This window comes from Amblyomma americanum, chromosome 7, assembly GCF_052857255.1.
Source record: "Amblyomma americanum isolate KBUSLIRL-KWMA chromosome 7, ASM5285725v1, whole genome shotgun sequence".
Lineage (NCBI taxonomy): Eukaryota > Metazoa > Arthropoda > Arachnida > Ixodida > Ixodidae > Amblyomma > Amblyomma americanum.
The window spans coordinates 108,056,530-108,074,609 of NC_135503.1; the positions used below are offsets into that span (position 1 = coordinate 108,056,530).

At 45.6% G+C, this 18,080-nt stretch overlaps 1 protein-coding gene across 2 annotated transcripts in view; it reads right to left on the minus strand.

The window, feature by feature from the left end:
* LOC144099468 (SEC14-like protein 2) overlaps positions 1-11,518 on the minus strand; it is a 56,274-nt gene extending 44,756 nt beyond the window's left edge. The window contains exon 1 of one of the 2 annotated variants that reach the window (XM_077632798.1): positions 11,392-11,518. In XM_077632798.1, coding sequence (XP_077488924.1) covers positions 11,392-11,445 — 54 coding nt within the window. In that variant the 5' untranslated portion in view covers positions 11,446-11,518. Of the gene's footprint in view, positions 1-2,866; positions 3,077-11,391 lie in introns of those variants that run through there. The other variant, XM_077632797.1, reaches the window with a different exon arrangement.
* Between the last annotated feature and the right edge of the window lie 6,562 nt (positions 11,519-18,080).

Here is an 18,080-nt window from a genome sequence, read left to right on the forward strand (position 1 = left end):
AAACTGACACGGCTATTACTTAAGGTGGGCTACACGCTTCTCAATAAATAAGGGGACTAACAGTAACACTTAAAAATTAACTGATCAGTATTAGTTAACCAGACTACATCTTAGCTGTGTTTTTTATGAGGTACAACACTGTGCCTAAAGAAGTTATATCGAAAAAAGCGCTTTACAACAAACAAAGCTGGTTTTTAAAAATTGCCGCCTTCCTAAGGTATAACTCCCGGTATTATAGGTCTTGTCTCCGCTTCTCTTCAACCTGGTCATGCGTAGGCTACCAGAAAAGCTAGACCGCATCCAAGGCATTGAGCACGCTATATACGCCGACGACATTACGATCTGGTGTTGCAGCGGTAATGAAGGGGAAATTCAAGGCCGGCTTCAGGAAGCAGCGAATGTCGTGTGCCAGCATGCGGACAGGTATGGGTTAACGTGCTCTCCCGAGAAATCAGAGTTACTCCTGATCGACCGTGGCAAGAGGCAGAATACGGGGCTTTTGCCGTCCACTCCCTCTGTCGCCATTACGGTCCAGGGTATGAGCATTCCGATCAAGAAAGAGATCAAGATCCTTGGAGCCATCATACCCAGCGGCAACACTAACACCACTACAGTCAGACAGCTCCAAGCCTATTCCGAACAAGTCTCTAGAATGCTACGCCGGGTAATCAAGAAAAGAATGGGCTAAGAGAGAAGGAGGCCCTAAGATTAGTTCAGGCTTTCATTCTCTCTAAACTAACATACGCCACCCCGTACTTACGGCTTAGCAAAAAGAAGAAAGACCAACTAGATGTTATTATTCGAAAGGCAGTTAAGACGGCGCTGGGACTCCCTTTATGCACATCCACTAAGCGCTTACTACCGCTGGGGATCCATAACACAATCGACGAACTAATAGAGGCCCACCGTGTAAAAAAAATTGTCAGGCTCTCAACATCTAAGCCTGGCAGGAAAATATTACAGAAGATGAGAATCAGTCCACCCCGGGAAGTCGCTGACAAGATCGACATGCCCATGCAGATGAGATCACACATTACGACTCACCCCATACCAAAACGCATGGATGAGGAATATAACAGAGGACGGAGACTAGCCAGAGCTAGACACCTCTCTAAGCGCTGGGATGGAAACAAGGACACGATCTACGTCGATGCGGCTGGACCCGTTAACGGAGTCGCGGCAATTGCAGCAGTTTCACCCCGGAGGGATATCATTGCAAGCAGCCTTATCCAAGCGGTGGATACCACATCGGCTGAAGAAGCAGCTATCGCACTAGCGATATCAAAGAACAGCGAGGCAACGGTTATGTCCGACTCACAAGCAGCGGTACGCAATTACCTCAGAGGCCGCGTTGGCGCTCCGTGTTTGGAAATTTTGGAAAGGTCTAATCCTTCTAACATCCAGATCTTCTGGACGCCAGGGCACCTCTCAACGATGGGCAATGAGGCGGCCAACACAGCTGCTCGAGCTCTCCTCCTCCGAGCATCTGTCACGCAGCCTCTCTCTGACATAGTTGACAACCCCTCACCCTTACAAAGCTACGCAGAAATTACGGAGTACTATAAGATCACAAGAAGGAAATATCCTCTTTTTCACAAAACCCTAAGTAAATATGAAGAGCACATAATCAGGCGACTACAAACTAATACTCTGCCCAATCCTTACCTAATGAGTAAATGGTACCCACAAACCTACCATTCGTCCTGCCCCTTCTGTGGAGCAGTTGGCTCACTCTTTCACGCGGATGGGGAATGTCAAGAAAACCCAGACTTGGACAGCAATCCCGATCCGACTCATGAGCGCTGGGAGGCAACCCTTCATAGCCACAGCCCACTCGACCAGAAATCGCTGGTTGAGAGGGGCCGGATTATGATGACGACCAATGGGTTCTCGTACTGAACCCACCCAGTTTTTGTGCTCTGAATAAATGTTTTTCCTCCTCCTCCTCCTACCGGTATTATAAACAATGAGAGAGTAACATGAAGAAGTAGGATCGTCATCGGACGCGGTCTTATTAGTAAAAGCGTATTTAATGAGCGGGAATATATGCACAAGTGACGCATGTGCCTCTTGGAACCGCAGTGAGGTAAGGTAAAAAATCTACAGAAATAAAACTAAGAAAACCTAATCTGAAGTAGAGTCCTCTCCTTTGTATCTATGCGGCGTCAGTTTTTGACCCTGAACCTGATGCCGTCGCCTTAGCCGACTAGGGCGGTATCCAGGGTCGCTTGAAGAGAAACGGATCCCTGCCTGTGAACACGAACTCTCGCTTGCCTTGCATCAGTCTTCTGCGGACGACTCCGATGTGAGTTACGTATATTTTACGACAGTGTATCTCATATCATGGTTCGTATCGTCGCGGGACTCCTTTAACTCAGTTACTTCATGACTCAAGGCGTCGATAAAAGAACGAGAGAAGGCTGCTGCGGGACGATTGCTGCTTCGCTGACGACACGTTTCCATTGCCTTTGTTGTTTTCTTGTTTGTGTGTAATCTGACGTAGAAAAATGGACTGTGAAACTAAAATCGAAATTCAATCAGCACTTCCGCAGCTTCAATCCGCAACACGGTACTCTAAGAAACAACTGAAGAACACTCAAAGGAGTTTAGGGAAACCAGAAATTTAAAATGCGCGCACTCCCTAACTGAACTAGGATGACGATCGCGGAGGGATATATTTGTATACCGAATCAAGTGCACCCTGCGAGGACACGACTTTACCACAGTTTTCAGACTGATACGGGCCCATCGATACGGGTCAACTAATAAAGCGCCTGCACATTTACCAAGATCAACACTCGCACGCGTAGCAGCCCTTTGGACCCGGCAGTAGAGGTCCCTGTAGGACCGTTGCGTGGCCACTCACCCGATCAAGCGCCGTTTGCTGCGCGGGCGAAAGGTCTCCGACGTAACCGCTCATGGCTTCTGCCTCCGTCTCATGCGGCGCTGTAGGGAAAGTGCGACGAGACCGCCACTGCTGCCTTCGTGTTGACGGCCTTCGGAAGCGAGCGGAGTCCGCTGATAGCGGGGCTCCCCGAGGCGACGGCAAGGGCGGTCGCATCTTCCGTCTTCTGTTTCTGTTGCGATTGCGTACGCTCTTCCAATCAGGGGCTTAGATATTCCTGCACGTCCGTTCTTTGGCCTCTGCTTTTCACATGCAAAGAGCCTGCAGATAAACAAGCGGAAAGGCGACGAAGTGCGACGCAGGAGATTGAGTGATAATACTGCAACACTACCGCTGGACTTTCTTCTTGTTATTGCGCCGCATTTCCGGTGGTGCTGTCAGTTGGTGCGCTGGCTAACCCGTTGTACCAATCGGCGATGCAGGCAGGGGATTATTATATTTCTTTCTTATTCTGGACGTCACTAACGTATTCCGGTGAGCTACGAACAAACTGACCCAGCAATTCACGCTACCCAATACTCGCCTGGAGCGAACGGGAGCGAACTACTCGAAGCATAAGACGGAGGCGCATTGACTAGCGGCACTTGTCGGTCCTCTATCGATAAACAGATAACAAATATCCGGAACCTCCTTGTCGCTAAAAAATTGATAATTTCCAAAAATGCTGTGCTTATTTCATCTTTGTGGCATAGACGTAATGGCACTGTTTTCATCGGGGCGCTAAGCCATGACACAAATCCACCGATAAACAAATCATTTTAGCTCCAACATTGTGGATGGACGGGCGAGTTGGAGATGCATTACTAGGGCAGTAAAGAGACGTGGACTAAAGGGAAGGAAACATTCGGACACCGCTCGTTCGATGTTTCATTCCCTTTCGGCCACGTATTCGACGCTGTTGGCGTAGTAATCATGTGAAGTGATAACAGGCTCACTAGCAAAAAGAAACAAATTGCGCGTTAAGAAAAAAATAAAAATACAGGGTGTACTCAGCAGCCGTGAAAACCGCTTAGCCGCACGTCAGGTAGTTACACGCAGTGACCGAACGCTCCGCGAGTTCTACCTTGAACGATTAATAACTGGACGCCCCACTCAAGTTGTAACCTACACAGTGCTGTGCGCGTGTGTGATTTAATTCCTCTAAAATGAACTAATCACGCGCACAACCTGGACACATTTCTTATTGTGTAAATAGTTTGTACATATTACTTCTCCCCCTGTCCTCTATTCCTGTCCCCTCACCTCTTTCATATCATTTCTCCATTCTGCCTGCTGTCTTTTATTTCCGCTGCCCGAGCTCAGGTGCTTCAGTATCGATGGCAGATGCCGGGGCTAGCAAAAATCTTTTTCTTCCTTTTTACTATTATTTTTAATAAAACCACTACCACCACCACCGCACGCCAGCTTTTTTGTCGTGTCGATACAGTGCACTTATGTGAGCCCTAGTTTAATAGGACTGAATAGGTTGTTTGACATAGAAATTGATTTATTGATTTATCCTACATTCGATGGGGAAGGGCAGGGAATATTTTTTTTACAATTCAATACAGGGTACTCATCAGTTTTTCATACATGTAAATCTGCTGGTCAGTCTAAGCTAATAGCGCTTGTTAAAGCCTTCTTAAAGCACTTGTTAAATGCTATGGTAAAGCCTAGTAGAGGTCCCTGCTGCCCCCTGCTTTCCCTTCATACAGTTTCGGCATCGTGTGCGCTGAGATTATGTTCCGCATTAGTAACAACTCTGAATTACAGACACTAGACGGAATATACATACTACAAACAGTCATACATGGATGCATCCACTTATACCAGCACACATAGGCATACAATGAACACTCCGCACAGATACTTATTAATTTCCATGCAATAAAAAAATGTTTTATCGCAGGAGTTGGGTGAACAATTACTAACTTGTTAAAGCCGCGTTTTGAAATTCTCTGGGTACGCGAAAAAATAACAATTAACTGAATAAACAATACATACTTATTATTTACTGGAAGAAACTACTGAAGACCTACGCACCTCCATTCCTAGAGAAAGCACACAGGATCGACTGATGCACCAATATGTAGCAATGACCTCGGCAGCTCTTCATTCCCAAGACTAAGTTTTCACGCGTAACCATCTGCGTGATTTGCTCTTTGAACCTGTGTTTAGAGCAGGTAAATCCACTTTACTTGGTATTTGAATTGCCTGGAAGCTGAACGTTTGTTTTCTCTAATTAATTCTTATTTTCGGGGCACATGGAGCTTTTTGTCAGAGGGAGCGGCATTGAGTGTCGCGATCCTGTTTAACCATCACCTTACTATATTGAAAAAAAAAAGGGGGGGGGGGTGTTCTCACGCTCACATACTGGCCATGAAGATTCGAGAGGATGCGAAGAATTTGTTTCGGTGAGAGGAACGGATTCTCGAGTCTTCGTGGTTGTGCCCCACATACAAAAGCACCGTAAAAAAGGAAGCGCGCAAACTAATACCGCCTTCAATCAGAGCGGTAGTAGATGCGCTGTTCTGCAGAAACTTCTAACAATTTTCGAACAATCAGAAAAGTGGCTTACACGTGCATTCAATTGCAATTTTATTGAGCTATAGTATACATTCCTAAGAACTGCTGGTCGCTTACTTGACGTACTTGGACATCGTTGCACACAAGTTTTACCTCGTACCAGGGTGATTAATTATTGCGGTTTATTGCAGGTTTCAATCAATCAATCAAAGGAAGCTTTATTTCATAATTCAAAAAAAAATTGTACAAAATATTTGGACCGATAGCCTACATGGCTAGTGTCCGGTCCAATACAAATCAAGTCATTTAGGCATTCAGGCAACCACATAAATATGTAAAGTGAGAAAAAAAATGAAAACAGCGAATTAACACAGCAAAAGCATCCAGTGTCCGATCGCATGCAAAAACAAGGCATTTTGGCAAACGTACAAGGAAGGTATACACCGGCATTTTAAGAAACACAGAAACACAAAAAGGAAACACAAATATAATCAATTTTCGCTTCTGTGGCTGCCTCTTAATCATTAACCTGGTCGCCTTCAATCATATTTGTGCGCTTTTGCGGATTTCAATCGCGATTATCACGAGGGCCTGCAAAGTCCACGTCCAAAGTATTTTAAAAACATGGCTTCTGATTGAAACGTTCATGAACATGACAGAGAGAGAGAGAGAATTTTTTAATGAAAAACAGATTTTAATCGTCGTTTACAAAATGCTCAAACGTTGCTGTCAGTTGACGAAGTGCTTTGAGAGAGAAAGATAGAGAAAGCTGCAGTAAATAAACAAAATGATAAAGGAAGAATTAAAATACATAGGCATAGATCTGGGGTGAATACACTCCAAAAGGGTGTGAAATATAGTTTTTGAAGTTTTTATGAAGTCTGATGTGCAGGGGAAAATTCACGCACATGCTAAATTCGATAGAACTGGGAAAATGAAAAACATGAAATATTCAAAACCAAAAATGATCGGTTGCCTCAGGTTTGATTGGTTCGGTGGGACTGGGCATTGCGGTGTTTTTCTGGGCACATCATGCACGCCAGAAAATAAGGCAAAACGTCGCCCTTACTGTCCGAAGCCCCAGCAGTGGAAATTCATGCTCATTATCCCCTTCGTAGGTTTAGTACAGAGCTAAGGTATCCCCCTGCGACCTGCCGTTACTCCGATGTTGCCTACGCCTGGACCACCCTGTCTTTGCAAACTTCACAACACCACCACTTGGGTTTAGTTTCTGCTGCTATCGGGTGCGTTTGCCTTTCCCTGGTATGCCCTTTGTTAGAATGCCCCCTCCCATATTTGTTTCATTGCATTCCACTTGTATCCTGTTTTTCCTTCGATAGCTACGTACGGAATTTCACAGGGAGACAAGGCGTTCTTAGTGTTTTCGTGACCGAAAACCAATGCCGAGAAATGGGACAGTTGCCAATCTGGCATAAACTGCGAAACTGGCTTCGGTATTGTAATACATTTCCGGTCCTAGAACGACGGCACTGCCGATTCTTTCTTTGGGCAAAAAATTATTGAGCTCTGCCGCTGCTGCCGCCGCCGTCACCAATACCAATCCTCCTTTATGAGCGTTCTGCAGCCTTCCAACTTACGTGGTCTTGCGCAAAGTTTCGAGTGTGGTGCGTGCTCATTATATCGTGATTGCATGCATCTCAAAGAGGCATTCATCATTAGAGGGATGTTTTTCTGCTGCCTTTTCCGGCCACATATAGACAAACAGGGCGGTTACACCTACTTGATAAGCCGGCGCGTAAGGTTTGATTTCTCATGCGCTCTGTCCTCGTGACAACTCTTGAATATCGGCCAAGGCACGTGCCATTTGGCGCGTGTTGTTTTTATTTTTCTTACTTTAATCTGTATGGCTGGGTAAGCGCTTGTGTCCAAATTTTGTAGTTTCCATTTGCTTGTCAAAGGCAAAGCAAACGATCTAAAGAGAGTACCTGGTAATTTATAAAAGGATCCAATTTAAGCATTGTTAGTTTCGAACCAGGAAATAATAGAGACGAGTTGAAACAAAATAGCTATCAGATAGAGTGCGTGCTGGCACGCTGCCGCCAGATTAGAATAACAAACGACGCACTCGTTCACAAATACCACATAGGGTCTGGCGCGTTGCCCATTGATGCAGTTGAAGAAGCGGCTTTTATTTGCTCGACTGCTGGGGCCGCCGCGAAGCGCCCGACTCACATCTGGTGGTTTGTGGCCTGTGACCACACGACAATGCTTTCCAGTGAGAGCGAGATCATTAGGCATTCGGGGAATGGTTTTCCTGTAGAAGAGGAAAGAATCGCTACACAGTTTATATAACAATCCAGACCTACCGTCCTCAGGGCTATTGCCCTTTCAAGCGCTGTCGCAACACCTCCGATACGCTCCATGGTATAACAGGCGAGCCATAAAACAAGTATGAAGATTTTTTCCCCCTTTGCGCAGTCTAGGCGCAAACAGCTCTCAGGGGCCGGTTTTGTACCGTTATGATCGTACGTGACAAAGAAGTTTTGATTACATCTATTTTTTTCTTATCGATTCGCAGGAGTGTGCCAAATTGAGAACGACGAACTGGACACGGCGAGCAATGATGATGGTGATGAAGGGCAGGTTTGGCCAAAGAGCGCCATGGCATGAGGTAGTTTTCATTGCACAAGGTTGGATCAGAGGCCTTTTACCAAGCACATTTCACCCAAAATAAGCCGAACACCAGACCAGGGGAAAGCTTGTATCTATTGTATCACCGGTGGGTACTTTGCGGCACTGGGGATCGTACCCCGAACCTGCCGCATGCGAGGCGGACGCTCAAACCACTCGGCCACCACTGCAGTCGGACACGGTGAACAAGATCGTACGGAACAACGGAGCTAAAACTTACAGCTGGCGTTCATTTTCGAGAAAGCGCATTCATTTAATGTCCCTTTCTGACAAGCAATTAATAAAGGAAGAAAGAAAGAAAAAAAACGAGTGAAAAGGGGTGGGGGGAAAGAGCGAAGGAAGGAAGGCGGGAAAATATAAAAAGCACCAAGCAAGAACAGCATCACGCATTCACAGCTCATTTTCCCTTGCCTTAACTGCCATTTAACTAGACGCAGGGATGAAGTCTTGATTAGAAGCACTTCTGGCCTGTACCCGGGTTGCTACTGGGACAAAGCGCTGATAGACGCCTGCATTGCGTCCGCATGAAATGAACATAGATATATCTCATCACTGTAAGCGGTTGCCATATGCCCAGACTGCATGCGGCGGCGATAATTCAAATCTAAGCAAAGTGACCATGTGCTAGTCTCAAATCATCGAACAAGAAAAAAAATAAAACCTGGAATAAGGAGTGCTGTTAGCTAATTTTGATCCCGTTGGACACCTTCGTCTGCTTCCACTCCGCTGCGGCTGAGTGCTTCGGTGAAAACATCTCCCTTTATCGACCAGCTTAAGTGCTCGATATGTCTACGGCGCTACTTTACCGCTGCTCACTACGTGTTAGTCGCATGGTTCTACTTAATTTATTTTTATTTTTGTTGGAGCATACTGTTTTTTTCGCGTGCGCTTTTCTTTCCCTGCATGCCGTAACAAGACCTGCAGCACTAAAGACTGTCAACAAATAGTGAACAGTATTTGCACCAGCACACCTTTTCTGAGGAACTTATCTTTGATGGCCTCGATAGGTAACGTGAACTGCGGTGTCATAACCTGCAAACGTTCCGCAACATAGTGTAAAGCTGAAAGTGAAAATAGGTTTTTGAGGAAAGGAAATGGCGCAGTAACTTCCTCACGTATCTCGGTGGACACCCGAACCGCGCTGTAAGGAAAGGGCTCCGCAATAATTTAGACCACCTGGGGATTCTTAACATGCACTGACATCGCACAGCACACGGGTGCCGCTTGCGGTCGGGCTCGAACCCTGCGTTGTAGCGGCCAATGCTATATAGGTTATTCTTTCGTACGGGTGGTACTCTTTATTGAGGTTGTTTTTTTTCGTTTTCTCTCCAGCAAACTGGGCTTCGAATCTGCTGCTGTACATTGCACAGAGCTGTATTGCGAGGCGCATTTCGCCCAGTTCCCCTTACAGCATTTGAATACGTTTGGCAAAAATAAATAAATTTGGTTTAGTGGATCCTTTGAGAGGAGTGGGGGGGGGGGGTTCACTTTTCGGCTGGAACTCCTGTGAATTTTATTTTTTGCGTTAGCGGCTATTAACGAAGGACTGGTTGTTACTGCGCAATACATAGCAAAAACCTTGTAGAAACCTTTAGCGGAGCAGGATCCTAGCAGAACATACCGTAAATTGAAAAAAAGAAAACGAAGTCTGACAGTGGAAGGCTTGGAAGACAGGAGTTGGCGTGCGGGCATGGCGCTTTGAGCCGAACTTATGGTAGCCAGAAAAGGCAGTCGTGTTAGTAATAAATCCTTACGTGTGCTGAAGGAGGCTATGAGGCATGTCGTAGAGGGCGGTTTCGGGTTCATTTCTGGCCCCACAATTTTTTTACGTCCATTAGAAAAATGCACAAGCGTTTCCGCATTTTGCCTCCAGCTGCGGGCAGGGTGAAAACCTGAGACCTTTCTACTTGCTGCTTGTGCGCTTCCTTAAGCATTGCTTCTGTGCCTGCACTACAGATGCCTGCTTTCTTGAACACTGAGGAGTTCAGTTTTTTCGCCACTGCTTTCATTTCATTTATGTGCGTTTTTTTTCATACAGTCTTAAACCTGAGAATACGTTGAACAAACTGGTCGGACCGCATGCTAAATGCGCTGCGAAAGTAAGCAAAATTTCTCTGTTCTCTGAAGACAGGATAATGCATAAAGAGACAACTACAAAACAGAAGGTACCTTTAGAGAAAATCTATGGAAGCATCATCTTATATACAATGATGCAACGCAATATAACACTTTATATATTATTGTGTGAATTAATAACGCTAAGAAGTAGGATCGTCGTCGCACGCGGTCGCTTTAGTAAAAGCTTGTTTAATGAGCGAGAATATAGGCGCGAGCGAGGCCAGTGCCAATTATTGCTGCAGTGAGGTAAGTGTGCATCAAGCAAGGTAGAGACTTATTTATCAGGCAATCTTTATGAAAGCTCTATCACCAGCATCTGTGGCTGACGCCCCGTAGATGTCAAATACCTGCCGGCGTATATAAAATCTTCGCAGATTATAGAGAACATACTCTGAAAATGCGGGCTTTCCTGTGTATCTGCGCCGTGCCAATTTTTGACCCTCAGCCTGCTGACGGTGCCCTCACCGAATAGCAAAAGATCGCGAGCCACTCGAAAGGAAGTGGAATGTGATTATGTGAAGTCGAATATTATCAATCACTTCACCGGCAACCTCTGCGACTACCTCTGCGAAACTGGTCTTCACTCTTTCTTTATCCTTCTATCTCCAGCATCCCATACCCTCTTTCTCAACTTACGCCTAAGGGCACACTTCTCGAATAAAAAAAAAACAACAAAAAAGGGATCGCTTTCTGTGAAAGCAACACGGACTTTTACTTCTGCTTTCATTAAGTTTTTTGCGGACGAGCCCGACTGCACTCAAATGCTGCGCGATCGTTTATCTGACATCGGTTGTGTTTTTATTGTCCCTGGTCTCTTTTAACCCCCTTACTTCATGACTTCTCGTGCCGATAATTGGATGGATGAAGAGTACTGCGGAACGATTTATGCTTCGCCGATGGCACTTGTCCGCTGCCTCTGTGTACTATTGTACGGGGTATATGTGACACAGAGAAAGTAATGTGAAACTGAAACGGGAAGTCCTTCAGAACTTTTGCAGCTTGATTACGCAATGCTATTCTTTGGGAACTACTAAACAACACTCAACTGAATTTCGACAAAGTACAGATTTAAAATACTCTCAAGCTGAATGATGTGACCATTGGACCAACATATAATGCAATACCTAATCACTCTGCAAGGACATCGCTTTGCCGCTGTCTTCTAAGTGAAACACACCTGTCGATGCGGGCCAACTAGTGAAACCACTCACCCGGTCAAGCGCCGTTTGCTGCGCGGGCGAGAGGTCTCCGACGTAGCCGCTCATGGCTCCTGCCTCCGTCCCAGATGCGCCGCTGGACAGAAAGTGAGACCGCGAGTGCTGCCGTCGTGTTGACGGCCTTCGGAAGCGGAGGGGAGCTGGCGACCGCTGCGGACTGCGTCGAAGCGGGAGCAGCCCCGAGGCACACTGCTGGTACGAGACGGCAAGGGTGCCTTCAGTCTATTTTTTTTATTTGACCCTCGCCGCCGCGGTGGCTGAGTGGTTATGGCGCTCGGCTGCTAACCCGAAGGACGCGGGTTCGATCCCGGCCGCGGCGGTCGAATTTCGATGGAGGCGGAATTCTACAGGCCCGTGTGCTGTGCGATGTCAGTGCACGCTAAAGTACCCGAGGTGGTTGGAATTTCCGCATCCCTTCACTACAGCGTCCCTCTTAGCATGAGTCGCTTTGGGACGTTAAACCCCCTTAACCATTTTTTTTGCGATTACATATGTTCTTTTAATGAAACCTCCTAGATATAAGGTTGAAATCGAATTTGGTTTATTGATTTTTCGTACATTCCAGGGAAGGCAGGGATTAAAGGCGGTCATAATGCCTGAGACAAGTCCCTGCCCCCCCCCCCCCCTCCCGCCTCCTTTCCTGCCACTGTGTGTTCGGTTTCATGTGATATAAAACTATATTCTATACCAGTAATAACTCTCAATGACGGACACTAGAAGGAATTTAAATAGAACAGAGAGTCACGCATGGATATATCAACTTTTGCCCGGAAACAAATGTATAGAATGAAATTTTCGACAAATTCAATTATGAATTTCCCCATGAACTTTTTTCATGTGCTCAAAGAAATAAGCTTGCCTGAACTCATTGAACAATTACTAAAACAACAAATCAGCCTAATGAAATTACCTGCATACGCGATAAAATGTGAAATAAATGAGCAATGCGTGCTGAATTACTGATTATTTACAGGAAAAAACTACGGAATGCCACAGGTTCTCCATTCCAAGAGAAAGCTCACAGGATTGAGAGATGCACTAGTGTGTAGCAGCAATATATGTAGCTTTTCATTTTGAACGTTTTAAGGCGTAATAATTGGCTCTATTTGCGTCCTTGAACTGTGTTGAAATGAATTAAAGCATATTAATAATTTCACTTCACTTGGTATTTGGATTGCTTGGAAGTAAAATGTTTGTTTTCCTTAGTTCATTGCTCTTTTCCAGGCACATAGGAGATTTTTGACTGAGCGAGCGCTGTTGAGTGTGGCGATATTTTTTTCCACCGTGTTATTCTCAATGCCACATTTTCAGATAATATACTTGGTGCGCCCTTACCATGAAGTAACGGCTGAAAAGCGGGGCCGTTCTCATGTTCGCATACTGTCCATAAAAATTGGAGAAGATGCGAAAGATATGTTTCGCTAACAGGACCAGGTTCTTTAGTCTTCGTAGTTGTTCCCCATACTAAAGCGCAGTAAGAGATAAATTGTGCAATATACCTCCATCTACAATGGTAGCTGTAGCAGATGCGTTGTTATGTAGAAGCCTCCCAGTGTTTTCGATAGCTTAGAAGTAAGGCGATTTGCACGTAGACTCCAGTTATGATGATTAATAAATCATACTCCTAGACTTCATCTCACAAATTGTTTGCAGCGCTGTGAAATGTAGAGCTCGCTCGTCCTATCACTGCCACGGGCAACAAATAGTCCTTCGAATATTTTAGCAGTGTTGGGACTATTTTTCAGTTATTCGAGTAAATGAAAGGGTAATTTGGGAGGGTGTTTTATATGTATAGCGAGAGATTAGCGAGTAGTCCGGATGAATACAGCACTGCGGAGGTTTATTGCGAAGTGGTGAGAGCAGCAGCTGGACGCTGCTGCTCTTTCCTTCCTAGGGATGGAGCCACCAGTCGTGGCTTGAGGGGGATCGGAGGAACACATTTCGCAGTGCACGGTGTTCTGATTGGCAGAGTTTGCCGCAGCCTTCAGAGCTCTGCAAACTTGCTGCGTGCAGTGTAGGAACAGTTGTTCGCTTACTTGAGTTATCTGGGCATTGTTGTAAACAAGATTTATCTCGTAGCCTGTTAGATTCTTAAAACAGGTTTTTATAGGCCTCAGGCAAATATACTAAATATTTTTTCGGTGGCTTCCTCTTAAGCATCACGCTTTCACGCGACAACCGTATTTATGCAGTTTTGGGGATTTTAATTGTCATCATCAACAAGCCCCGTCGACCGCACGTACGTGAGGTGCACTTTGCAAACATCGCTTCTCATTCAAACGTTCATGATCATGATAGAGAGAGAGTCTCTTTAATGAAGAAAAGAGATTTTATTCGGCGTTCAAAAAGCACTCACATGTTGCTGTACGTAAGGGAGTGGTTTTGAGCGAGAAAGACGGTAAGAGAAGCGTGCTCAAAAGACTTAAATAAGAAGAATCGGTACCCGCTGCGGTGGCTCAGTGGTTACGGTGCTCGGCTGCTGACCCGGAGTTCCCGGGTTCGAACCCAACCGCGGCGGCTGCGTTTTTATGGAGGAAAAACGCTAAGGCGCACGTGTGCTGTGCGATGTCAGTGCACGTTAAAGATCCCCAGGTGGTTGAAATTATTCCGGAGCCCTCCACTACGGCACCTCTTTCTTCCTTTCTTCTTTCACTCCCTCCTTTATCCCTTCCCTTACGGCGCGTTTCATTTGTCCAACGATGTATAAGACAGATACTGCGCCATTTCCTTTCCCCCAAAACCAATTATTATTATTATTAAGAAGAATCGGAACTAGCATATTCAGCCATTTGTTTAGGGTGAATACAGGTCAAAGCGGCATGTAGTTTGTGAAGAAGTCCCATGCACATGCAAACCTTCGTGCACATGCTGAATTCTATTCACGAAAAGTGATATGCACGGAATCCTCAAAACGAAAGATTATAGGCAGCCTCATGTTTGACCTGATTGGCGGGAAGAGGGTTTGCGGTGTTTCTCTACATCAGTGTCATCAGAAAATATGATAAAATATCGTTTTCATTGTTCCAAGCGTCTGAAAGGAACTTCAGGCTCATCATCTCCATCAAAGATTCACTGCAGAGCAAAGGTCCCCTGCAGTGAGCTCCACTTACTGCGGTTTTGTTTCCACCGTTACCTCCTTGTTTTAGCAAACGAAAACCACTTGGATTTTGTTCTGCTACCGGCTACGTTTTCTTTTCCCTGGTATGCACTCTGCCACAACGTTCCTCTCATAATGATTTCTTTGCAATAATTCGTGCTGTATTTTTCCTCCCGTAGCTGCGTACAGAATTCCAAAGGGATGCAAGGCGTCCTTGGAGTTCTCGGCTCCGAAATCCTATGCCAACCAACGTGTCTGTTGCGCCTGCGGCATATACACAGTGTGATACCGATACCGGCACCTTAATACCATCGCGTTACCGGAGCGACAGCATTGTATGACGTCCATGAATTTTAATTTTGTCCGTTTTTTCTATGGTTACAAGCGATAGACCACCGAGGCCACTACCGCGCCGTCAGCATAATAATAATAATAATAATAATAATAATAATAATAATAATAATAATAATAATAATAATAATAATAATAATAATAATAATAATAATAATAATAATAATAATAATAATAATAATAATAATAATAATAACAATAATAATAATAATAATAATAATAATAATAATGATAATAATATTAATAATAATAATAATAATAATTGGTTTTTGGGGAAAGGAAATGGTGCAGTATCTGTCTCATAAATCGTTGGACACCTGAACCGCGCCGTAAGAGAAGGGATAAAGGACGGAGTGAAAGAAGAAAGGAAGAAAGACGTGCCGTAGTGGAGGGCTCCGGAATAATTTCGACCACCTGTGGATTTTTAACGTGCACTGACATCGCACAGCACACGGGCGCCTTAGCGTTTTTCCTCCATAAAAACGCAGCCGCCGCGGTCGGGCTCGAACCCGGAAACTCGAGATCAGTAGCCGGGCGCTCTAACCACTGAGCCACCGCGGCGGGTCGCGCCATTGTCACCAGTACCGAAAGCAGCACATCTGATGTAAATAATGATGTATATGCTCGCTCTGCGGTAATACAACCTCTGCGCTCTTGGCATGCGAGCCTTATGTGTGCTCATTTGTCGTGTGTGCATGCCTCTCTCCGAGGCAGTCATCACTGGAGAGGTGTTTTTCTGCTGCCCTTCTCCTGGCATATTCAAATATACAGGACAACTCCACCTGCTTGATAACCCGGCGCGTAAGGTTTCAGTTCTCGTCACTCGCGGGCCACGCGACAAGTCTTTCACATCGGCTGCGACGCGTGCCTTTTGGTCAATGTTTTTTTAATCTTTTTAATTTCAATCTGTCTGTCGAGTTATGCACTTCTGTGCATACTGTTGCTATTTTTGTTTGACTGTCTTTAACAGCGAAATAAGCAAGCTAAAGTCAATATCTGCAATGCTTGAAAGCATGAAGTTTAAACATTGTACATTTCCAACTAAGAAATGCATCGAGACACAGCAAAACCAAACAGCTATCAGATAATATGCATGCTGGCATGCTGCGTGCTGCCAATGGATTTGGTTAACAAACCACGCACGCATTCACAAATCCTGCCGATGCTCCGGTGCGTTGCCCAATACAATACAGCAGTTCAAGAAAGAACACTTATTCCGGCGACTGCGACCGACACCGCCCAAGCGCCCAACTCGCATCTGATGGTTCATGACGTGTGATCATATATGACAATGCTTTAGAGTGAGAAAAAGGTGTTTTGGCTTTCGCGGGATGGTTTTCCTGTAGAAGGGGAAAGCATCTCTCCGCAGTGCGCATTATAATACACACTTACTGTCCCTTTCGCCATTGCCCTTTCAAGCGCTGTCGCCACACACCCAATAAGCTCAATGCTGTAACAGGCGGGCCGTAAAAACAGGGGTGGAGATATTTTCACTTGGCGCAGTGAAGTTGCAAATGGCTCCGATTGGCAGGTTTTATACCGTAGCATCATTTGCTATGGTCGTACGTGACAGAGAAGCTCTGTTTACTTATATATTTTTCTTATAAGTTTACAGCAGTACGCTAACTTTAGAACCACGAAATGGACGCTGTAAACAAGACCACACTGAACAACGGAGCGGAAACTTGCAGCTGGCGTTTATTTTCTGAAAAGCGAATTCAATTGGACACCTCAAGATTAATGAAAGCAAGAAAAAAACGAACGAAAGAACGAAAGAAAGAAGGCAGAAGCACCTACAAAGCATCAACACAAATACCGTGACAAATTCACAATCCGTTTGTCTTTATCTTAAATGACATTTAACTACACGACCAATGAATGAAATGAAATCCTGACTTGAGCCACTTCCGGACTCTAATCGGGCTGCCACAACGGGAGTGCGCTTATTTACATTCCGTTCGTATACGGTGAACATGGATATACGTCACCACTGAGTGGTGGCCATATGTCCAGACTGCATGCAGTGGCGGCGATTCAAAGCTCAGCAAACTCGCTATGTGATAGTCCAAAATCATCAAAACAACTGAAAAAATATAATCTGGAGTAGGGAATGCTGTTAGATATGTAATGCTCCGTTCGGACCCTTTCTTTAGCTTCCACTCCGCTGTGCCTATACGTGCTTCGGTGAAAACATATTTTCCTCGGCCCATTTAAGTGCTGGGTGTTCCGTGCGTTACTTTACCGTTGTTGACTGCCTGGTAATCAAATGGTTCTCCTTCATTCACTTTTATTTTCGTTAGAGCAGCCGTTTTTGGCATGATGTTTTTGTTTTTCGCATGCACTAATGACACCTGTCATTAGAGGCAGAATCACGCACAGACTTGCCACTGAATTGTGCCCGTTAGTCATGAGTGCCCGTTAGTCACCGAGACCCAATGCACCGAGACCATTCTTTATGAGACCATTCTTTATAGTGGGGAAAGTTGCTACTCCCATTACCGGTGCGAGAGAGCACACGCAACGACACTTAGCAGCGAGTCTGTGTAATTGTAGGGGAAACACAATCATAACAGTCGTCCAAATGCACATTATTTTGAGAAAAACATGAATACACTATTTCACACAGCTCTTGCTTTGCATGCTCGCAGGTATTATTGCTCTCAATTCACCTTGCGTTGTAGCGGCCATTTGTATCTGGGTTAGTAAAGGTGGTAACATTGTGACATTCCGTGTGTGCTACGAGGATCCACGTTCGACGGCGCGGCGTAGACGGAGACCCGTGACAGCGGCATCATCAATTACCCAGCCATGCTCTTTGAGTGACGACCAGAACAACCGGACCCGCCGCCGCCCCGGGGAAACAGGCTTTATCCTCCCCAATTTCCGGGCACATTCCAGGACAAGGGAGCTGTCAGCGGGCCAGAGCGCGCCGTACCACAGCCGACGCTATGCGCTACCGCGAAGACGACATTCTTTCCCTCCCCCCCCCTTTTGTCGTGGGCTATCGCCGGGAAGGCACCCACAGCTTCCCAGAAGGGCCGCGACGGACACCTGTCATGGCGGACAGGCAGTACTCGCCAAGAATGTGGAAAGACAGGCGCTAGTGAATTAGCTCCGAAGAGAGAGCCTGTGTATACTCTCACTTGAGAGAGAGTGGTGGCGTTTTTGTTGTTTATTTAGTTTGTATTGTTAACAGACTCTGGGTTCGAGGCTAAGCCCAACCCAAGGGGGTTGT